The 24,755-nt window shown below is 38.2% G+C and overlaps 2 protein-coding genes across 3 annotated transcripts; one reads left to right on the forward strand and one right to left on the reverse strand.

Annotated features, from left to right (window-relative positions):
* Positions 1–2,103: 2,103 nt before the first annotated feature.
* On the forward strand, positions 2,104–9,243 carry LOC105050103 (protein OS-9 homolog). Of its 2 annotated transcripts, XM_073262284.1 has the most exons (9): positions 2,104–2,436; positions 4,989–5,082; positions 6,241–6,317; positions 7,140–7,343; positions 7,434–7,505; positions 8,225–8,340; positions 8,487–8,553; positions 8,634–8,740; positions 8,925–9,243. In XM_073262284.1, exons 2-9 carry the CDS (start codon positions 5,058–5,060, stop codon positions 9,067–9,069), a joined length of 813 nt encoding a protein of 270 aa, XP_073118385.1. In that variant the 5' UTR covers positions 2,104–2,436; positions 4,989–5,057; the 3' UTR covers positions 9,070–9,243. The 2 variants fall into 2 exon arrangements, with proteins under 2 accessions (XP_073118385.1, XP_010928275.1); XM_010929973.4 differs by lacking the exon at positions 4,989–5,082 and having other exon boundaries at positions 2,107–2,436.
* Positions 9,244–10,717: 1,474 nt separating this feature from the next.
* Positions 10,718–23,310, reverse strand: LOC105050104 (protein PHOX1-like). Its single transcript, XM_010929974.4, is given in 4 exon segments — positions 10,718–11,289; positions 17,331–17,587; positions 19,825–21,010; positions 21,012–23,310. Coding segments are annotated over 3 exon segments (2,034 nt in total). The 5' UTR covers positions 21,711–23,310; the 3' UTR covers positions 10,718–11,289; positions 17,331–17,438.
* Positions 23,311–24,755: the final 1,445 nt, after the last annotated feature.

Raw genomic sequence — 24,755 nt, forward strand, 5'->3', positions numbered from 1 at the left:
TTGAGTAGGGAAAGAAGAATATATGGAGGTGCTAATTGTCTCAATGGAGGAACTACACATGAATTTTAGAACAGATACTAGTTTGACCTTTGTCAAATATTACTTAGGAATTCAAAGGAAGATTTATAATATTGATAGTAAAATATAAGTGCCATATATAATAAATGTCTATCAAGAATATATATTTGTAATTATCTGCACATCCCATACTAGTCATATACATTGGAGACTAGATATTTAACATAAATGAGTATCAAGAAAGGATATAGGTGTATCAAGTAAAAGCATGCATCGAGATCATACACAAAGCAACCAAAAATATAAGTATATATCAAGTCGCATACTATATATTGAATATTACATATATGTGCATCAGAATGACTTACATGTTATATGACAAATAAACATATGCAACAAATATTTTGACTAGATAATATGTATATCACCCAGAAACAAGGCTATGGGTGTTTATATTGACCTCGTAGTAGGTGGATAGTGAATGAAATAAAAAGATACATTTTTGAAAAAGACATGCGCTTTGCTATATGTTTTGTGTCTCTTTTGTTAAAAGATGTATATCAATAAAATAGTATATACATATCAATCCATATATATGCATCAATACAAATAGAATATCCTCCAAAACTCACTGCAATGCCTATGTCTTCTTTCCCTACCCATGCATCCCCTCATTGGCATTAGTGCCCTCTTCATTGGTTGCAACTTCCATTCCACTTTTATCACTAGCCCACCAACAGCCCCTCCTCGACCTTGCACTTGCCATCCACCTTTTGCTCCTCTCCTTTCTCTTCTTCGAGATCAGCTTTTCTTTAATCTACAAGAACAACTCATCTTCAATCATCACACTCTCACCATTTTGCCCCTTTATGTACACCATCACCTCCTCTACAATGCCCTTTCTACCCTCCCCTATGCCCACCAGTATGGCTGCCTTATTTTTGATGACTTTACCTATTTTGTTGGCATTCTATTCCTCGTCATCAACCTTATCTCTTTCTTCTCTAGAGCTAATCATGGGTTTGACATATTACGTAGCCTAGCCAAAAATTTGGTGGGCTTGAATACTAAAAATAGGCTCTAATATGGGCTTGGGCACAAAAAAAAAAAAAAGTCCGATCCAAAAATTAGCTCAGGCTTGGAGAAAATAAAAATTGACCCGACTAAGCCTAAGATAATAATATATATAATATAAATTAATTATATTAACTAATTATATATTATAATAATAAAATCTTATACTATATATTAATTGAGATATTAATATTGGGCCCATTGGGAGGCCCGATGTCTGGTTTGGAGTGAGTATGGGCATAAACATCGAATCTAATTTATACCATGGAGCCCGACCCAAATTTGGCTTGGTCCTATATTTGATCGGCTTTATTTTTCTCTGCTACCATCTTGGATGCCATTCTTCCTCTCCTCCCATAATCTTGCCCGCTTGCCCTCGATGTTTACACGGCCCTATAATACAATAGAGAACCACTGATTATGCAAAGGCAATTTAGTATGGCAATGATAAAATGTGGGCCAGTCCTAAAATAAAAATCTATCCTTTCCTTGCAAAATTAGTACCAAAATAGTTTTTTTTTTTTTTTGAAAAACCCACTTTTAGGTCACTGTTAGATATTAAGTTATGTATGACTTTTCTTGATCTTATCCAAAAGCTTTAACTCTTAAAGACTTCACATGAAAGTTGAAACCAACAGATAGGGTAGCCGAGAAAAATTAAATCGTAGTCCCTACTCATAAATCAATCACATATGAGTTTCAAAATATTAAATATGATTAAGATTGGATGGGATACTAATATATCTGTATCTATATTTATTTCATCTAATGAATATAAATACGAATACAGATATTATTTAAATAAAAAAATTATATTTATTTTTTTATAAATATAAATATAAAAATAAATATTAATTAAACTTTTAAATTTTTATTATATTTAAATTAATTAAATAAAAAAATAAATTTAAACGGATAATATCCATATCACTGTCACCCCTGCATAGAAAATTATTCATACGTCCAAGAATGAACCTGGTATGATCCTCAAGTCCCAAAATCTCAAACTTCATAAAATAAGTCGGCAGGGCGTGCAGATTTAGCCCGGACCCCATACGGTTCTCTCTCTGTCCGCGAGGCCTCTGCTCCGCCTCCACCTCCGCCGTTGATCGACTCTACCTACACCGCCACTGCTTCCGCCACCACCATCGCCTGCACGCCAACCCGCGGCCCCGGCGCCCGGTCGACAAGAGATCCCAAAAAAGCCGGAGGCCGGAAATCCTCTTCTCCCTTCGATGGGAACCGCGAGATTCTGCGCCGGCTTCCTCTTCTTTCTTCTTCTCTTGCCCCACGATCGCTTCCATAACGCCGTTTCAGCCGATGAGATCTTCACATCGACATCCGGTATTCGCTCAACCGTTTTCATGTCTTCCTTTACCCCTAAATTATATATACTTTGGACAGCCTGATTTCATTTCGTAAGAGATAATGTTTTGCCGCGGAAGAACCGAACTGGTTTTTGCAAAATTGTGGATTTTCTTTGGCTTTTGATGTGCTATGGGGGCGTCTATTTAGTGGTAGCTTTGATTTAGATTTTAAAGGTTCGATTTAGAACGGAAGCCTCTCTTTGGTTGGGAATTCTAATCACAACTGGAAATTGTAATCAAAATAGTTGCCGGTTTACACGATCTTGAGGACTCATGTTTCTTGGCATAGGAATTATATTCCTCCATGTTTATGATTAGGGGTTACGAATCAATAAACGCAGAATTTAGGGCAATAACTCCATCAGATTCCTATTTCTAGGTTTAATATTTCTAGAATTCACTCTCGTTGAAAATACCTCAAAGTAATGCATTTTATTACCCTGGTTGCCGCTTGAATCAATGGCATGGAGCAAAAAAGCTGAACGATTAGTTATATATTATAAGCATATAAAATTATATTGTTACCATGGATCTACTTAAACGCACCTAAATCACTACGAATAAGGCCTTGGCACATTGTGTCCTAATAGGCTGAGGCAACATTATGTCAACCAATTTACTGAAAAATCTTCTACAAAGTCTCCTGATTTTTATATATAATTTCTGTGCTAGTAGATTATCTAGCCTTTACTAATTTAAATAGAAGAAGGGTCACTTTTGTATTAACTACTAAAATCTAGTTGGAGAATGTTTTGCCATGTGCTGAACTTCTTTGTTGACTGATTAACACTATATATAGGACTGTTGTAAACTAGTTGAACTCCAAGTCATCGCTGTGTTGAATAATTGGAAGGCTGTCAATGGTGCTTCTGACACAGTGCCAAATTCAAAATTATGACAATGGAGGACCTTACTCTTGGGAATTATGATCAACATATTAATCCAGATTATAGATGAGTTCTGTTGTAATAGTGCTGTTAATTATGGTCCAAACTATGCAGAACTTATCTAAAGATACCATCTCTCTTCACCTGCCTTAAAATGTTTTTGCAACTGTAGGTGTTGCAGGTTTTAAACTTGGCCTTGATCAGAAGATATGCAGTTAGAACTTTATTAAGTTGCCTTTTAGGTATATCTTACATCCAAGCAAATTTTGTTTCAGATGAAACAATAAAGAAGTGCTTACTTATTATTTGTTCTAAGATTTATATAAAATCACAGACAACATGAAAGTCAATAGCCATTTTGCCTGGGATGCAGGCATGGAAGCTATACTTGATGCCAAAGAAGGAAGCAAACAGCAACTTTCAAGATAAGTAGTAGTCAAACTGGCTAGGTTGTCCGAGGAGTTGACACCCTTATAGGCCTAGGTTCAATACCTCAGCAACTAGGCTGGCTAGTAGAGTAAAAAAAATCCATAAAAATCAACAAAAAAGGTTTTTTTTAAAAGGAAAATTAGTATGTTTTTATATGTAGATACATAGAGAAGGAACAAAGGGAGATGACGAAAAAATAAATAAAAGAAGAAGATGGTGCACAATTGGAGGTGATTGCTGACATGCTAGTCGATTGTTATTTACATGTAGTGCAATGACTTTAGGGGACAAAACTGAGCATGAGGGATTGGTGAATAATAAAAAAGCCAAAAAAAAAAAAAAGAGGTTCATAAGGAAAAAAAGGCAGATGGGGAGACAAAAAGATGGGACAAAGCTTGTCATCATCCAACATCTCCTCTCACCACCTGGCATCTTTCCTTACGTTAACCCATTTCTCTCATCACACAATGGATGTGTTTAAGTGAATCTATGGAAAAAAAAAAATTCCAGCATTGACGCATGGTTGTTGTTTGTTAGATGAAGTAGGTATTGAAAGGATGGTTGTGATCTTAAAAGAATCATGGTTTTAAAAGATAAAAGGTGTGAGGCATGTGGCTAAGGGGCTGCTTAGAATCTAGGTGCTTAGGCGGCTGCCCAAGCATAGCCCTTGCTGCTTAGCATCAATTTAGATAATATAATACTTATCTATCTAGATAATATTCTCAAGTATCAATTATATAATTGTACTTAATATTAATAATAGTAAGATGCTCTATTATCTATCATTTATGCTAACTTATTGTTAAAGGATTAGATAATATAATACTCACTTTAATAGATATTTGCTAATAAGTGATCATGGTTGGCCTATCTTCCTCTTGTATTGGTTGTAATAGCCTTACTTATTCTCTATAATTTTATTAATGATATTATTAATGCAGGCATTCACATAGCGAATGGAGAGCTCAGTACAAGCTAAGGCTCCATTTTAGATATATAATAAATTAGCATAGATATAAAATTCCTACTTATTATCAAAGTGAAGAACCATAATTAATTAACTCATTGATACAGGTGTCCACGAGGTGAATGGAAAGCTCAGCACAAGCTGAGCCTCCATGTTAATTATATAATATATGACCATTCATGTCATCCTGGTGGCTTTTATGTCCAGATATGCATATTAACAAATACTCTGAGTTAGTTTATGCAGATTATTTGAAAATAATATTGAAAGAATTGTCAAGATATCAAGGTTGTTCAACTGCCTCAGCAAGGCCAAATGATGGACCGCCTATATGGCCTAGGTAGGTGCCTAGATTTTTAGACAGCCACCTTGGGAGGATACACCTCCAAGTTTTTAATATGCATACCTTTAATCATATGCATAAATAAGCATGTGCATATATCATATGTACAGTCTTTTTTTGTCATATATCATGCTATGAAACCTATTTTTTAAAATGAAAATTCTAAATATTAAAATTCACAAGGAGAGTAGCAACAGCCCTGCTGCCATTGCAGCAGCCAACGGGTCACAAGACAGCCATGCAGCCAACACCTAGCAAGAAGAAAAAGGAGGAGGATGAGGATAGGAATCAGGAACAAGTAAGCTGCAGGGCCACAACAAACAACAATCATAAAGGAGGGCAAGGCAAGCAGAATAGAGGCTAGCAAGAAAAATGAAAGAAGAAAAAGGAGTAGAAGAATGGCTAAAGGTAGGTGTACAAGAAAAAGAGGGGGAAAATCAGATGAAGGAGAAGAATAAGAAAAGGTGGATTGGTTAAAAATATACACGCTCCTGGTGCTAATGCTGGACAATGCAGCCGCCATTACCACTCATAACTACCATCTCCTGTTTGTAGCTGTTAACAAGCCCAAAGGCTGCTACTAGGTTGGTGGTGGCCTTCGCTGTCCTTCTACATGTCCTGTACCGGGCTTAAATAGGGAAAGAAAATGGGAAATGAACTCTTAAAGAAGTAGGGTTCTGGTGAGCTTGGCCTAGACCATCCAACAAAAATAGGTGCCTGGCAGGCTGTTAACAACATTGCAATATTATTGCTAAGCACATATCTGGAGTGTCAAATGGAAGCAGCCTAGTCTTTGAGCTAACAAATGATGTCTATTGTTGGCATTAAGTATAGCCGATTTTACCATGTTTCTGCTTGAGCACGTCATTAATGTTTATTTTTCCTCAATTTTGAGATTGAAAAATATTGTTCTAGATTTACATTTCTTGTGATTTTAGTTTAAAAAATCTGCTCTCTCATGCCAGCTTGATTGTCTGCGTAGAAGCAAACACAAACAATGTGTACATATTTTAGTGTCTTTCAGATAGAAGTTGGAATATATCATGACAACCATATTCATGTTTATGCGGGACATCATGACAGCTGCCATAATATAGATTTTTTGCTGTATGTTTTAGAGATTAATTCATTGCTCTTTTATCTCTTGCCTATTAGGTGTAACATTTGGACGGAGTTCTCGTGAACCAAAATACAAGATTGAATTTCATTCAACAGAGTCACCTTTTCATCCTGTGAGTATATTTATGTAGCTTTCACTGTTTGGTGTTTTGCATGATTTGAACATCTACAACTGATGAAGGGCTGTCTATAGTTGTTGGAAAAGATGTTCATATCTCAACTCTAGCTTGATACCAATTGGTCCTTTAGGCATGTGTGCTGACCAGAAGTCATCCTGTTTGTTTTCATGTGTCATATATTTGTTTCATATTTCACATGCATCAAGAAGTTCAGCAGATAGGAATCAAATATATAATGGTGAATTAAAGTAACGTAAGAGAATTCAATTGACATTCTTGAAACCTGAAACTTGGCTGCAAGTTTCCATTGTCCATTTGGGATGAGTTAGAGTAATTAACAGATAAAAAATGAACTGAAACTTATCAGTTTGGATGATTTGAAGTGGGAGAAGTAGAGATTCGTTACCCTACAATCTGAATTTCCAGGTGAAGACGTTGAGGTGAAAGAAGATGGTTTTTATCTTATATGATATTGTATATATTATGATCTTCTGGTTATTATGTAATATTTGCTGGTTCTTTTGATAGAGAATAGCTGGTATTTAAATATCCCAGAATAGCCATTTCATGTTTATTATTGACATGTAGAGTATGGAATGAAATTGTTTGATCAGAAAAATATTTTTTCCCCCTTTCTCTGCATACTTTTTGGGGATATTGTGATTTTGCCCTAATTTTATCTCTTGATATCTATAAGATCCTATTTTTCCTCCTCTTGTGGGGGGACGTTGACGTGTTGTTAAGACCAAGTTCGCTAGAATCATATTTATGTTAGTGCATAACACAATTGGTGATATTGATGAGATTGTTTTGCAGGAGAATGACCTGGAGTCAGTGATGATGTCCAATAAAGAGGGGCAAAGTTACATGTGTTTCTTGCCTTTGGTTGAGGAAACAAAAACTGTGAGGTCCATTTCCCCACAGAATTCAAGTAATATCCTTTTAGAAAGTGACCGGAGGATCAAGTTGAAGACACCAGATGAGCTGATTGATGTGATAAAAGACAAGTGCTTCTACAGAGTGAGGGCTCATTAGACTGCTCAATTGACATTTCTTTAGATAGAGCTTTTTTTTTTTAAAAAAAATCTTACATTATCATGTCTTTTGCAGCATGAAGGTTGGTGGTCTTATGAATTTTGTTACCAGAAACATTTGCGACAACTTCATTTGGAAGATGATAAGGTAAGCTGTTGATTTGTGAGCCCTTTAGGTCAAAAAAATTCCTGGGTTGGACCAGAAAAATTATGTCAAGTGGATGCACCTGAGTGCTCGGAAATTCTGTTAGTTCTTTCTTCCACTCTATTTTTACTATTGACACTTAATTGCATGGAAAGGTCAAGATTATGCCCTGTTCCATGAGATTCTTTATTGATAGAACCATCCTGTAAAGACACCAAAACCAAGCTTTTCTGTCATTTCAATTCTATTCTCGTGCCTCCCTTCACTGCAGATGAACTTGCACTTGGACATACTCCAATTGCTTTTCCCATGAGTAAAGAATAACTAATGTATCAGTTCATGGTTGTCCAGTTTTGAAATGCAATGCATTTCAGTACTCTAGATGCATCAATTTGCCATCTTCAGATGGGGGTTATGCGGCCTCATCTCTATTATAAGTTTGTTATATTTCTTTGTCCCTGGTACCTTCACCTTCTGAAGCATTCGGTACTGGCTCTTAAACTTCTGTTCATTAGTGTTTTTTGTGATTTATGATATAATTTTATATAGCTCATAAATCATTTTACTGAAGGCTTCTGACCAAATTAAATTTCAGTCAATCTTTGTTTTGGTCCTTTTGCTTTAATTTTTGGCTATTATCTCTCTTTTCTTTGTTATCATTATCGAATCCTGATAGTTGTCATCATCTAACCGATGCTTTAAGTTGATTCCTTTTGTTGCAGATTGTTCAAGAATTTGTTTTGGGTGTGTTTGACCCTGAGGTAACAGCTACTTTCAACCAGAACCAGTCTGATGTTTCCATGGTAAAAGATCCTCGCTCCAAAGATGCCTCTCAAAGGTAAAACTTCCTTGGTGGACAGTCTTGATGTTATAAGTTGGACCCACCTTGGCTGTTCAAGTAGAAAAATGAAAAGAGGAAGAAAATATTGTAGTAAATATGTGGAAAATACAACAATCAACTGATCTTTTAGAAAATTTCATCAGGTATCATGCTCATCAATATACTAATGGAACCATTTGCGACCTTACAAATCAACCTCGAGAGACTGAGGTACGTAAATACTCAGCTTGCAGCATAATCTGTGGAATTCCTCTGTCATGTTTCTCACATATACTCTCGTGTCTCTGCAGGTTAGGTTTGTATGCTCAGAGCCTGTGGTGATAATCAGTTCCATCAAAGAGATCTCTACTTGCAAGTATGTTGTCACACTTCAATGCCCGATGCTTTGCAAGCACCCGTAAGTCGCAACACCCATACAATGTCCTTTTTCTTCTTGTGATTCCGAACCAGTAGATTATTCAGTACTGCCTTTGCAATAAGTATCAGAAAAGTGGAGGGTTAAAATATTGGGAAAACAGTAACTAATTGATGAATGGGAAGCACGCTGCTTATTTTGGTTGTTCTTGTGATCTCCATGACAGGATGTTTCAACAAGAAAGGCCAACATGGCACACCATCCACTGCAATGAGATGCCCCGAGATGTCAAAGACTCATCGGTAGAAGACAGCCTTAAAGGCACGCAGATTACAATAATCACTGATGACACTGAACGATATGCAACTTGATTTTAGGTCCCCCCAAACCCAAAAGACCAGAAAATGACATGTAATAGAGGTCTCTAGTGAGTCTTAAAAATAGTAGATTCCTGACAGAACTGAGTGTGGCTTCTATCCAATTTGTAATTTCATGGACATATTTTATTTTTTTGGTTATATGAAATGAGAGTCTATTGATGGATACCCATTGGCTGTTAATTTCCCTTTCTGCTCCATGTAGACTGGGAGAGTAGAAAAAGAAAATGGCTGATTAAATCTGGCCAAATTGAATGATCCTTGTCAATCCAGGTGCAGTCAACTACCACCCCTCAATAGTTGTTGAAGTCGATATGAGATTTTACTTACCTTTTTTAAGCTAGTAGAAAGATGTAATCATTTTTGTAATTGATCCATTAAGTTGATCTCACATGGATGGAGTAATGTTTGATGGTGGAGTATTTTCCTAACATCCAAGCTTGGCGTTACGTCTCAATGCTTCTTCGCGCTAGCCACGCTTCTAGGCAGGATCAACACCACAAGTAGAAACTTGAGAAGGTAAAGAACTGTTATAAATTTAGTTAAAACACAAATTATGGAAGGCATACAAACATATGCACTCTAAACGATACCAACATGATACAATTGTACAACATAAAACAGAAGAAACAAAATTAATAAAGCTATTTTCCAATTAGAAATGTCTCCAGATTAGACCACCGATCCATTGCAAAACTTGGTGGAGTTCTATAGTTAAGATCCGTTGAATGAAATTTAGCAATCTGCAAGCTGATAAGAGCACAAGTCCAAACAATCAGATCCAGACTGGGGGTTTCGATCGACATGTGCCTAAACAGTCTAGAATCTCCTCTATTTGCAAACTACAACATAAATATGGCCAAGCTTATGCTCCTAAGCTGCACGCTTTGGGCAGTACAAAGTTGACAATTATTACATTGAACTCCCTACAAAAGGAAGATATTGTTTTAAGAGTCTCTGGTGTCAGAGTGGGAAATCGGCCTGGAACAGTTCGAATGGATGTTATCTCCCACGGAACTAATACCATTACAGGTCCCTCCAGAAACTCACATATGACTTTTTATTGGAAAAAAAAAAAAAAAAAGAAGAAGAATAGCAATCAAAATCTGTTTCCCATACTTTATGTACTAAAAAGAATGTAGAATGCAGTAAAGGGCAATATCTTCTTTCTTTCTCAATTTTCGCTCTGTAGTGTCGAGCAAGGTCTTACGGTCAATGGTTATGGTAGCCCTTCCATCATGCATCATGATGCTATCTTATGCTCTTGCCAGAAATTGACATATGCTCAACTGCAAAATAATGTCTGGCGTTTCTTCAGCCTTTTTAGAAAGTCATTCTCAAAGCGCTTTTAGAATTATTCCCATATAAGAATTCTTTAAATGTTTGGCAATTGGCAAAGGCACAGTAAAAGAGTACTTTATTCATGTAACTTCTACATATTTGAAGAAGTTAAAAGGTAACTCTAAAAGCTCTCCATCTTATGCAGAATATTATTGTTGTCCATATTTTTCGGATGTCTAAAAGCCAAGCAAAAATCTTCTAGATCAATTTGCCAAGTCAAAAACACTTCCAAGTTATTTAGACAGTCCACAAAACATGCCTCCAGCAGCAAAACAGAAAGTAGCATACCAGACCCAATATGTAATGAAAGTTATAGTATAAATTATCATTACCAGGAAACTACTAATTTACATCTTTGGATCTCAGGCACATGATAAATACCAGAGGCTTCCAATATAACCAAAGTATAAATTGTTTGAGTTGCAACTTAATCTGTTTCTTATAACAAATACCCACCATGTTCATCACACACAAAGATCTCGTATTACAAGAAATTGTGTAGTCCTATTTTACCTAAAAGACAGTTATAAATGATCATATTACACCATGCTAACAAATATGAAGTACAAATCTTGAGAGCTGAAACAACACTACAGTGATGAAGGGGTGAAAAAAAAAAACCTCAAATTTTCTGCAAATCTGAATCTGAAAAGTAGGAACTGAGAAAGCTGCGGTCAGAATCCAAAAGAAAGAAACTAAAAGCTTCTTTATATCACCAGCATATAGGAAAATAATCATATGTTGCAGAGGGATTCTCAAGTTGAACCCAGTGTGAAGAATGATTTCTACAAACAGTAAGGTAGCTACAAATTCAACACTCTCTTTTCTGTGAGTATGTATAAATCCAATCTACCAGCCCAGGCAGCATAGAATCTGTAGATAGATACCAACCATATGTTGTTAGAGAATTTACCAAGAATGATTATAATTAATATTCAGAATGAAATGGCATTCAGTTATCTGCTTAACATATAGAAAATGTTAATATACTTTCATAAAGAATGGTAAAAATAATGAGGAAAAAAAAAACTAAAAATCCACCACTACCCAATCTAACTCATGAGAGATTCTTCATGTTCATAACAAACAATTGTGTACAGTTACAGACTCCAAAGCAGATTCTTGGCAGTCCATTTTATGGATTAAACTGTTAGGCAAGTTGGAGTTGCTTCCAGAATATTGATTGTCAGATTGATTTTTGAGTATTAAGTGAGATTGATTTTTGAGTATTAAGTGGCTTATGGTTTAGATTTTTGAGTATTAAGTGGCTTATGGTTTATGTTAAGTGCCCTATGTAAAGAGAAGCTCGTCCAAGTGAGTTGTTAGTTAAAATTCATTAAATCAATAAACGAAGTTCGGGCATTGCAAAGTGAATGTATCAGGGCATCATGCTTCACTATCTGATAGTTCCAGCTAACTTGGTTGGTTAATTCACCTGATTTCCTCGATCTTGCTTCTGGTAATGCACCCTTGGTGTTTAACCAGAAGTTCTTAGGATGATCTATCTTGAAATGGTTCTATCCTGATGCCACAGATGTACAACAGCACAACCGAAGCAGAAACCATGCATGATTTGGTATCAGGGTAAATTCTAAAGGCAATTAACATCACTCCTTTGCATTATTCTGTGTTTTCCTTATAACTTAATGTTTCAATTATAGATGGAATTCTGGCTCTGTCTTCAGCAGCACTCTTGAAGAATTCTCAAGGAAAAGAATAAGAGTAGCCCTGGAACAAAGATTAAAATCCTCTAATATAATATCAACAAAGACTGGATCCTAAATTTACTTAAGAATTTATGATTTCTAATTTAGCAAATGATTTTTTTTTTTCCTTTTGTGAAAGGTCATGAAGAAAGTGGAGACTCCACAGTGCAAAACAAAGCTGACAGAGATTTATTCCCAGCCCAAGTCAAAAACCTTAAATAGAGATGCACGTGTGCATTTTAATATCTTAATATACTGCCAAGAGCTTAGATCCCATGGAAGAGAGAAGTGAAAACAACAAATTCCCCAAGCACTATTGGATCATGTTAATCTATGAATTTGTCAACCTCTATGCTGTGTTAAACAAGGACAGAGTAGGTAAGGTCTTTAGGACAGTATATGAAGCATGAAGCTTTTAAATCCAGGTTCATTAAGTTGCGTGACCTAAATAAAATTATGAAAATAAAAATGTCCTTTTAGCACAGGATAAATATTCACAAGGGCAATTAGAAACAAGGTAGCCTTGCAGGACTGCATACACAATGAATTAGTGGTGGAAGCTTAGAACAAACTCTTGCGCAATTTGGCTTTATCCCAAGAAGGTTCATCATCAAACTTTACTAAGACAATCACCAAAAGAAGTTCAATAAATTTGAACAATAAGAGTACTTGGAAAGATAACTTGTAGAGATGGCAATTGTAGCTGACCCACCAGATACCCAACCTGACTTGAATAGAGCGGATTTTATCCGACCTAATTAAAACTTGGGGCTGGTATGGGTTCTGGATAAAATATCCAAAGCAAATTTGGATCGGGTATAATGGTATGCCCTGCCCCGAACCCGACTTGGTATAACCTTGATTTAAATCCCTTCTTTCAAAGTTACAATTATTTTAGAATGTTTACACAATGACTTCCTCACCCGATCCGAGTAGACAAAACCCATCTTATCTACCCAACCCAACCTGACCTGAGGTGGATACAGGGTGGGTATGGGTATAGCAAGGTTTGCCATACCGTGCCGAACCGGCCGGTACACCCCATCTCGTACCGAACTGACGGAGAACCGGCACGATTTGGCCTGTAAAATCGATACACCGGCGGTACCGAAGAAAAAAGAACGAAAAGTGAGAAAGAGAGAGAGGGGAGAGGAGGGAAGGGAGGGAGGTGGGAGCCGTCGGAGGCCGGCAGTGGCCGGCTGCGGCTGTCAGAGGGCTTTCGAACCCCATATCGCCTGATAAGGCTTTCAAGAGAGCAAAAGAGAGAGAGAGAGTGCTCGGAGGGGGGCGGAGAACCTACCGGACGGATGGTGCCTCCGTTGCGAGGCTTCCGGTGGCCGGCGAGCCGACGGCCTGAGGGCGATCGAGCGGGTGGAGCCCTTCCGCGGCTCCGCACCCTTCTTCTTTTTCGAAACAGACGACGTTTGTTTCGATTTTTTCTTTGTTTTTTTGTTTTAAACTTATGAAGTTGGCAACTGGGTTGCCGACTTAAGAATTTAAAAAAAAAAAACAAAAATCATGAAGCCGACAAATCGTTTGCCGACTTCACTTAAAATCATATTTTTTAAAAAAAATTGCGAAACAGGGGCGATGCCTCTGTTTCACGCCTGCGGCGCCGCGCGCGTGGACTGCGTCCTCCGACGGCCATGACGGCCGTCCGACGGCCCCGCCGGCTCCTTCTCCTCCCTCTTTTTTTTTCTTCCTCTTTCTCTCTCTTTATTTCTCTTTTTTTTTTTTTCTTCCGGTTCGGGTCGTTGGTTCGGTACGATATGAAACCATATCGAACCGTACCGCCGACCGACCGAAACGGCCGGCAGTACCGGTTCAGCATACCTTGGGGTATAGGGTTTTTAATTGTAGGGCAAATACGGGTGTTGGCCAACCCGACCTATACCTGACCCATTGCCATTCATAGTAACTTGTTGAGTATTGAAAGAAATAAAAAAGGGCTTTCTAAAGGAATGTATTGATAGAGTAAAAAGAACATATAATATCAAAGATAAAAATCACAACTAGTTATAGAAGAATTACCAATATTGAGGATTAAGGTTACTGAATAACTAAAAAAAATAAGAGCATGGATAATGCCATTTGAGATTATCTGGTATCTTGTGCAAGCATGGAACATAGTGAAGGCAACTTCTTCCATGTCTTTGTTCTGAAGATCGCCTAAGCTGGGCCTGTCAGCCAAGGCTATCAACTTCATTTCAGTGGCACATTTTTATATTCAAAAACAAAACACGCCAAGAATGCCATGTTTGAAGAGCACATCAGGATAAGCTACATACTGCAGGCATTTTTTTACTTGTTCAATCTATAGATTGTGACATGCAGCTTCAAGTCTTGAATAATGCAGAGAGGGAGGGTCAATTCAAGGCAAGCCATAAGGAAATGTTCAATTTAAAATGGTAATGGCAAATTTTCCACATTGATATGGGTGTGCATGAGCGTGCGCAAGACTGTGTGTATGCGTGCATATTATGTTGAGTTCAGGTTGTATCTTTCGCAAACGAATCATTGGATCGCATTTTAAATTGAACATTTCGTGACGTCAATCATTGGATCGCATTTTGCACAGCTTGCAAAGCACTCCAACTTCTTTCTTCCATCTGCAGCTCAGATCATGAAACTGGTGTCATGCTTTGAAAGCTGTGCAAAAGAAGATCAATCATTCTTTCATGCGAAAGATACAACTTGAACCCTATTATGTTTGTACACGCATGCATGCGCAAACATGTCTGTGCTAGGTCTTAGCTGAGATCTCAGTTTGTATGGGTATCAGCAGTTACATGGAACGTTATATAGAAAATCTTGACCCTCATCATCTAAGCTGATATAAGTAGGAATATTCCAAGATATTGACAGACATTGCATTCAAGAAATCAGGCAATATTTTCCAATCATCTTTTTTTTTTAAAAAAAAAATAAACAGATTTTTAGTCAATAGATTTTCAAAATTGATGCCCACAAAATGGTTATGCTCTCAGAGTTACCATATTGGCCAAGATTTTAAAACATTGATCAACCAAGATCTCAGCAAATCTCAGATCTTCCCACTTTCTCACTCCTTCAGTCTTGGCCAAGATACACCAAGATTTTTTTTTATCTTGCTCTTGGCCATCTCCTGAACTGACTAAATCTCATATTTTAAAAATCTTTATCTATGCATCTCCTCCCTCCCTTCCAAGTCATAAAACCTGATGTAGTGAAAATTAAGCTACCATACTTCCTACGTTAACAACGAGAGAGGAAACATATTAAATTTTTCCAACAATATCACATGTCCAATATCTTAATTGATTCACATCACCTAACACAAACAATCTTCTATTTTATTTTTTTGAAAAAAAAAATGTTGAATAAAAGAAGTTACTAAGGTGTTTCTCTTCAATTTTTAATCATTACAGAACAAGTGGAGGAAGTGAGGAACAAACTTCTTGACCAGAATAATGAACATGAATTGTTAGTTGACAGACTTTCTCTTTTAAATGTAGGCATCCTGGTGATGCTGCAATTGTGAAGTGTCACTACACACTCATCCTGTTTTGCCAACATGTGCATGCATGCACAGGCAGAGAACATGTGGTGCCAAAACCATATTCACTAACCAGCAAAACTCTCTTTTGGGGTTTCAACCTATGACTTCATGCTTGGCAAACTTAAAGATTAAGGAGCTAATACATATTGATATAGAAGAGCTCTGAGAGATAACAAGTTATTTCTCAAAGAATATTAATCTCTGGTTTTCACAAGGGACTTTTCATCATCTGAGCTTCTTTCTTAGGACTGGCTATCTACCTTCAAACTTTTTCAACCATATTTTTGATTGGCTACAAGTTCTAGCCATGAATAAGAAATAGTAAGGAAGAATGAAGGCTAGGACAAATGACAGCACAAGAGTCCCTAAGACTGAATATATGGGATAAGGCTTGATCATAATATTTATGACATTTATGGTTAAGTTATTACATAGTACATGGCACAACTTTACCTTATACGGCCCGTTCTTTTGAGGATAAAAAATTAACTCAGGAATCTGTATTTTTCTGGATAAGTATTTCCCAAGCAATATTCAGACAAGAAAATAATTTACTCATGTTCCTTTGTACATTAGAAAATGGCTTGAAAATCTATTACCCATGTTCTTTTGTATTATTAGTTGTCTGGATAAGTTGCTAAGATCTATCCATATTTTTCATAATATCTTTTATTATATATAATAATATAATACATTACATTAAAATATATTATATTACTATATTATTATTAAAATATATTATAATATTATATTATATTAATATCTTATATTAATCTAATATAATATATATTATATGATATTATTATATATAATATTATAGTATAATATATTATCTTATATCATTATATATTATAATATTATTATATTACGTTAGTGTCTTATATTAATATAATATAATATATTATTATATATAATAATTTATTATATTATAATAATTTATTATGATATATTATATAAATATTATTAGATATAATAATATATTATATTAGATTATATTATTACAAGGTTAAGGGTATATTATGAATGAATTAAAAAATTATTTTTTCGATTGATGGAAAAATGATTTAACCACCTCCTAGGTGGGTAAGATTTTCTCCCATTTCATGGGTAAGTGCTATCCATGGAAAAGTAACTTATCTATCTTGAAAAGCATGAAAATATGGATAAGTTAGTCAATAGGAAAGTTAACCAACTTTTTCATGATATTTACCCACAAAAAAACAAGCCCTATAGGTAATTGTTATGCATTATTACAAGTTTTTCATGTAATTAATGCAATGACACGAGCTATCATACGCTTGAAACATCCACAATAGACACATGACATATGAACAATAAAACTAGGTCCGACATCAAGAGTCCAGAAAACAATATGAAAAGCAAAACTGATGCACCAGACTGGATGAGACTTATAAAGAATTGCAGGTAAGATCTTCCAGATAAAGAATTGCAGGTAAGATCTTCCAGATAATGGTTATCTGTGCACAAGTTACTAGTAGTGAGCCCCTATTTGGAAGTTCATTTCTGTGATATATCATACCTACAATGATAATGCTAATGCCATAACCTCATAATGAATAATGAATTTGTATTGCTAGTGGTATAGTAAAAGATGGAATGTAAGTGGTCAGCATAAGATTTCAGCAATTAAAGCAAAGAAACAGAATTACCTAAAAAACCAGGGCACCCCAGACAACAGAGCAGCAAAAACAGCCTGGCTGTTCTCCGCAGTGCTCACTGATTCTGATCCCCTGTTGCCTCTGCAGACTTTAAATAAATCATACATGTTCCAGAGCATGATGAAATTTTGGGGCTCTCCGCCGAAATAATGGCTCAAGCCTAAAGGATGAAACACCAGTCATCCATCTTTTAGCATCATACATCTCATTCCATGCCTGAACTATCTCATCAATCTTGAAGCCCAACCCTGAAATTTAGTTTAAAAAAAAAATCTTAGAAATCTGAAAAGCAATGAGGAATTAAGCTGTGAAAAATTGAGGACGATCTCTAGGTTTGTACTGCTATTTAGTCAAGCAAAAAATTCATCTTATGAGAAATTAAACTGTTGGCTCTGGCACAGCATTTAACATTGGGTGTTTCTTGATGTTTTAAAAGTTGGCTATAGCATGCGGGCCTTTGAGGGACCGCATAGTGCATATGCGCTATGCGAACTGCATATAGATGCATATGCAGTTAATGTTTTAAATACTCAAAATAAATAAAATATATTATTTATAATGATATAAGCATTTTTCTAACAAATAATAGCAATATTAATAACAATAACATCCGGTAATTATTGTTTGCTGCTTAGTACTTGATCCTTATTAGCATTAATTATAGCAAAACTAGCATATCTACATGGTTAACGCATACACCTCTAGCCTGATTGAAATCCACATCCGACCCCACTATTAGCATGAACCAGCATCATTCACATAGGCCTACATACGAGTGGCCACATATATGGCTGCACTATGCTAGAAAGGCTACATGCAGTCACGTAATGATAAGTAGGCTGCGTATCCAGCAATAGAATATTAATCCTATCACTTATGCATCCACCAAGTGCTAAGCAAACTCTCTTTTTTTACCCCATATGTGGCCCGACGACATATACTAGCCACATATAAGGTTTGCAATGAGTTCTGATCAATGATCGCCGACTTGGAACCAGACCCTATGGGGACTAGCCGGCAGTACAAGTCGGTATGCCCCTCTATCAGACCGTACCGGGCCAGAACCGATATGAAAATGAGGGATGAACCGAAGAGAAAAAAAGAGAGAAAGAGAGAAGAGGATGGGAGGGAGGAGGAAAGAAAAAAGAGACCGGTAGAGACACCAGTGGTGGCCATCGGAGGGCCATGGAGGCCGCCAAGGCTTCCTAAGCTCCACAGTCCTCCGTAAGAGAAAATACGAGAAGAGAGAGATAGAGAGAGAAAAGGAGAGAAAAGGAGGGAGCAGAGGGTGGTGGAGAGGCCACGGTGGTGGCCATCAGATAGCCCAAAATTGCCCCACAGTGGCCGTGGGTTTGAAATAAGGGTTTGCCTTATTTTATCGTGTTTTTTAAAAAACATGATACACTGTGAAGCCAGAAGGCCGCCAGCAAATCCATTGTTGGCTTCACTGTATATCATGTTTTTTGAAAAATACAACAAAATAGGGGCGAACCCCTGTTTCAAACCCGCAACTGCCACAGGGTAATTTTGGGCTATCTTGCGGCCACAATGGCCATCCGGTGGCCTCCCACTGCCTTCCGCTCCCTCCTCTTCTCTCTCTTCTCCTCTTTCTATCTCTCTCTCTTCTCGCATCTCACAAAAGACCGAGAGCCCTGGAGGTCTCAACGGCCTTGATAGACCACTGCTGGCCTTTTTCTTTTCTTCTCTCTCCTCCTCTTCCTCTCTTTCCTTCTCCCTCGCTTCGTCTTCACAGGCATTGCAAATCGAATGTCCGAACCACACCGATGGGCTATCGGTATGGTTTAGCATGCTCCGAACCACCCGATTCAGGGTGGTTCCACGAACCCTGGTTTAGGTAACTGCATCTGCATACCCAGCTACATATGCAGCCTTATGCACTGCATTTTAAAGTCGCAGTATTACTATCAGTATTTGCATTATCATTAGTTGGAGAATTTAAGTATAGCATCAACAATGGCAAAATACTTGTTTTAGTACAAGAATGACAAGGTACCTCTATAACTTAAAGAATTAGCACCCTGTTAGAACTCAGCACCACACAGTTTTTGATGTTGATACTAGCACTAAGACAATCATACAAGTTTTAAACTAATGTCATATCGCTACAGTTTTAGTACCAATTCGAAACAAAACATGGCTGCTATTATTGAAAATTTGATTGTATTAGTGGAAGCATAGTGTAACTTATTATGCATACATACCTATGTGAGTATATGCATGCATGCTGAAACATGAGAGTTCTTTTTTCTAAATTCATCTCCCTTTCAGATTTTTAAGGCACTAATGGTTTCCTAAATGGAACTTTAGGCCCCCAAGGGGCTAACCACTTTTGACTAATATGACTACTGATTACCAAGGGAGTGGAGACAAGGCCTTGCATAGTGATACCACTAAATGATGCTTCCTTATCATCCCACAGCACAAATAAATGATCGAAAAACCATTTGACAGAGAAATTTATTACCTTCTTGGGTAGTTTCATTGGCACAATGATTTTTAATCATGACTGCAATGTCTGCTGGTGCTGCTCCTGCAAGTTTGAATTTTTCTACAGCTGCCATCAGACACTCTTCCCAAATTGGAAAACCTAATTTGAATTCCACGATCGAGCGCTCATAAAGCATAGCACCCCACAAAATGTTTATCTGAGACCTCATGTTAGAAGCCTGCTCTGCAGCATCGTCGTTGGAGACCTCTTTGAAATATCCATCCAAACCCATCTTTTGCAACAGGGTTTTTTCCTTGCTAGGCTGAGACAGTTCTCTTAGACGCTGCTCTTCCATCTCCTCCCACATCTCTGCACCCCTTTCCAAGTTATCTTCAGCATTGTTTAAGAGCTCTAAGACATCTGCTGAAGGCCAGGTATCCAAATCTACCTTGCTTCCAATTGCATAGTACCAAGAAAGTTTTGCTTGCTCAAATTGTTGCTGCCCAAGTGCAAGAAGGCCTTCATAGAAGTCTGGTTTGATTTTCAGAGCTTCTTCATATCTCTTTCCTGCTTTAACATATTCTGCCTGAGCCCATTCATATGCAGCTTTGACTTGTGCAAGTATTGATTCCTTGGGAGCATCTTCTGGCAAGAACAACCTCTTCCTGGCACGAGACATGTGAACATTGCCCCAATTAAACAAGGCGAGAGCTCCATTCTCCTGAAACTTTTCCTCAGCAAGTTCAAAGATTTCCTGGGCTTCTTCACTTGTGAGAGTTTCTTCCATTGCCTCAGAGTACAGCTTCATCCCACGCTCATGAAGATCCAGATATGCATCAGAATCAAAACCGACATGGCTCTTGAATAACTGAGCAAATTGCACAATCCAGTCATTGATACAAGTTGAAGAGATCTTGTCCTCATAATACCCGGTACTTCCATTTTCAGAAATGCTATTAAGATTTCTATCTAGCTTTTGCACTGCAGAACCATTTTTGGCCTCCTTAAGCAATGGCACCTGTTCAGGATTAACTTCAGTGATGTACAGCCTGATTGACCCTTGTGGATCTGCAGATTCTTCAGCCCACTTTAGCTCTTCTGATGAAGTAATAGTCACGAGGTCACCTTCTTTGTCCTTGTATTTAACTAGAAATGCCTTTGGGCTTGGAAACCTGTTCTGAACAATCTCCCTCAACTGGAACATGCTACAATTTGCTGGTATATATATGAGCTATTCTTATGTCCTCCCCAAACACTAACTTCACAACCTTCATGGGTTCTTCCTTCATATCACTGTGCTTCTCCTCCATGATCACTTTGTCCACAGTCTTGTGGCTCTTCTTCTTCTTTGACTTCTCTTTCAATGTTACAACTTCTGGAGGTGATATAATTGTCTTATCATCCAACTTGATGCCTTTTTCCTCCATTGTTTTTCTAACCCTTTCAGAAAGTTCCAATGCCGTGAGGTTGTTCGGCTCCAAACTTAGAACCACATTAACATCTCTACAGGCCCACTCCAATCTATTCAAAGCTTCAAAGCATCTGGCCCTCTTCAAGAGGGCTTTGGTGTACTTGGGTGCGACCTCAAGGACCAGATTACATTCATTGATTGCTCGGTGGTACTCTGCCGGACATATCTGCATATAACAAGCAGCTATGTTGCTATGGAGGTATGCAACATCTATGTGGCTCTTGGGAAGCAGCTTAATGGCTTTCTCGTACTTGAATACGGCCCCCTCATAGTCCCTCCTTTGGAATAGCTTGTTGCCCTCCTCTTTCATATCCTGAGCCATGTCAATGAAGATTGTCGTGTCCTCATCAAAGACTTTTACGCTGTGCTCAGAAGACTGGCTATGTTTTGAGTTTGTGTCACTGGCTTTGCTTCCTGACTGCTTCTTCTTCTTTCCTGCAGTCTTACCCATCTCTAGTACACCAAGTAAAATCAAAACCCTTTGCTAAAACCAAAAACCCTTTCTTTGTTTTGTATGTTTCCACCACTATCGATTGATCAACTACACAAAGTTTCGATACAACAGTTCAGCAAAATAAGAAAGGGTTCAGTGGTATAAATCTTTAATACATCATCAGCAAGCCAACCATCAACCTTTTCTCCAATATTCCACCGAAAAGAAAAAGAAATATTCCGAACACGGCCAAATAAGATCTTTTGAGGATGACAGGTGTTGGGGAATACCCACCGACCGACCGACCGATGGTCGGAGGGACCGACCGACCGACTTATGGCCGGAGGGACCGACCGACCGATTGACAGTCGGACCGACCGACTGACGCCATCGCCGGCCAATCATCGGCTCACGACCGACTGAGGATATGTCGGGCGCACCTTTTCCGACCGACTGAATCGGGAGGTCTGATAGCTGACTCACATAAAACTCGCCGACCGACGGAGGAGTCCGACGCCACTCAGCTGGTTACCGATCTAGGGTCGGTCGACTCCTCTGATCACCGTACAGCCGCCAGACCTTGTCAGTTCTGACAGCAACATGCGGCACGGCCGCCTAGGAGCATTGTCCCGCCGGGGGCATTGTCAACCCTAGTGATTTGACAGCCCCACGACGACATGACACTTTCACGGCAACTCTGACAACCTACAGTGAGTTGACAATTCCTCACTTGTCTGCGCCATTAATGACGGCGCCATACCGTGCTCCACTATATAAATCGGGGAAGGCAACAGTGCAGGGGAGCTCTCGACTTCTCGACTCCAAAACCATAGGCTCGCCCTTCTCTCCCTCTCTCTCCCTCGATCGAGCTCTCTGTCTTCATTTCACTGTTGCCCAGTCACCTCTCTGACTTGACCGTCGGAGGGTCCCCGCCGGAGCCGCCTCCGGTCAGTGTGGACTTCTCGTTTTTGCAGGTGCACGTTCCCCGGCGATCGGACGACGAGGCGATTGGCCGCAACAACAGGTTTTCCCTTAGTCGCCCGAGTGAGCTAGAAAAACCCTAGTTCCTCATCAAAGAACCCTCCTTTCCCTCGCTAAGCCATCAAAACCGCCACCACAAGAAATCCGTCAACTGAATCGAACAGATCAAATCAAGAGAGTGGTCCCCCCAAATCCCCCTTCCTACCAATTAAAACCCGATCTTGCACCCAAAAGGTCAATCTTTCTCACAGAAATCAATCCAAACAGAGTGAAAAAAAACTTATCTGAATTATTAGTCCTCCTCAGAACGCCCAACTGAGCTCCTCCCGCATCAGAAACCTCGCCCCACCTCCCAGAACCTCTAAAAGATGGTAAGTTCCGCCTTGGACTTAATCTAGGAGGAGGTTCTGTTCCCCTTCCGCGACGGAAACAACTCCGGATGGCCTTCCAATTCCGCAGGAAATCAAAGCAACGCCCTCATGAAATTTCCAAAAGACCCCTTCGTCCCCCACGTACCTTATCCAGCAATACCGCAACAGTTGTCTCCGCCTTCGGCTCCAAATCGCTCGATCCCAAGGCCACCGCACGCAATCGAATCATTTGTTTCCTTGCATTTTGCTTGGCATGACAGGAGAGTCACGGCCGTCCACAACGCCGCGCTGTGGGCCGGTGGGAAAGTGGCTCCTCGTGTCCATTATCCAAATAATATTAAAAAAATTAATTTATAAAATTAATATATTTTTAAATTTATTTATAAAATTAATATAAATTAATAAAATATTATTTAAAATAATTATTTTAAAAAATATTATTTTAAATGATATTTTTTCAAATCCACATCATCATTTTCTTCGTTCTCATAAAATTAAAAGATCATAAAAAAATAAAAATAAAAATAATAATCATCATTTATAATGATTTTTTTGAAAACATCGTTTCAATGTCTTTGAAAACGATATTTTAAAAGACGTCAAATAAAATTTTATTTAAAATAGTATTTTTAAAATACTTTAATAATTCAAAAAAAATAAAAATAAAAATAAAAATCATCATTTATAATAATATTTTTAAAAAGATATTTTTAAATAAATTTTAATTTTAAATAATATTTTTAAAGTCCTTCAATGGTCTAAAAAAAATAGAAAATCAATCGTATCATCTCCATACCGATTGTATCGGTGCCGTACCGATCTATACCGACCCAAACCGCACCGTACCGAGCGGTTAGTGCCTACACCGTACGGATGCCGTACCGACCTATATCGGCTCATACCGCATCGTACGTAGCGGTTTGTGCCCGTACCGTACCGAGATGTACCAGTGCGGTCCGATTTATCTCATTTATTGAAAAATCGACCTGAACCTTACTAGTTTCCCACTGATACGGTATGATACGGATCGTACCGATCGGTTTGGGCTGGTAAATATCGTACATATAGCTGTAGCCCTAATAGATTTAGGTCTGACACAATCGTCCCATCATTCCTTATCAATTTGGAATTCTCATCCTCACCATGATTCAGAATACTCTTTTCGTCGAAATCACCACAGTCCATTATGCGGTTGCCAGGCTTCAATTCTTCATCAAAATAAGCTCTCACCATCTGCTCTGCGATACATACGTAAAATTGTATCACACCCTCAATGAAAGAAGATGAGGAGAGAGAGCAAATGAAAGCAAGCGTACTGGCGAAGAGAGAGGTGTGAATATTAAATGCCATTCTATTGGTGCAGAATTCCGCCGATGCCAGAGAAGCTGGAGTCGAGATGATCGCGGCCGCTATCGGGACCTGCAAGGAAAGTTTAAACCGGAGTTGAGGATGTTCTGACAAAACACTCTGACGTTCAAGTCAGTACTCTGCTTCAACAGAAATGGAGCACTCAAATGGGATTTTGGCAGAGTTTCGAGATAGAATTTTGAGCTTAGAGGAGAACGTATCTGGGAGGTCTCTTTTATAGACAGGAGAGCGTAACTGATTGACAGCGACGTCCGTAACTGCCTGGTAGTGAGCTGTTCGGGGCCACGCGGAGTTTGTTACGGAGAGCAGTGGTGTCAGTGGACCGTTCGGAGCCACGTGGAGT

Source organism: Elaeis guineensis, chromosome 8 (assembly GCF_000442705.2).
Source record: "Elaeis guineensis isolate ETL-2024a chromosome 8, EG11, whole genome shotgun sequence".
NCBI lineage: Eukaryota > Viridiplantae > Streptophyta > Magnoliopsida > Arecales > Arecaceae > Elaeis > Elaeis guineensis.

Excerpts from the sequence above, each read along its gene's own strand:
- LOC105050103 (XM_010929973.4), top strand. The coding sequence starts at position 2,328 with ATGGGAACCGCGAGATTCTGCGCCGGCTTCCTCTTCTTTCTTCTTCTC. Across the intron at positions 7,344-7,433 it reads AAGACAAGTGCTTCTACAGA|CATGAAGGTTGGTGGTCTTA; the intron begins GTGAGGGCTCAT and ends TGTCTTTTGCAG. Across the intron at positions 8,341-8,486 it reads TCCAAAGATGCCTCTCAAAG|GTATCATGCTCATCAATATA; the intron begins GTAAAACTTCCT and ends AAATTTCATCAG.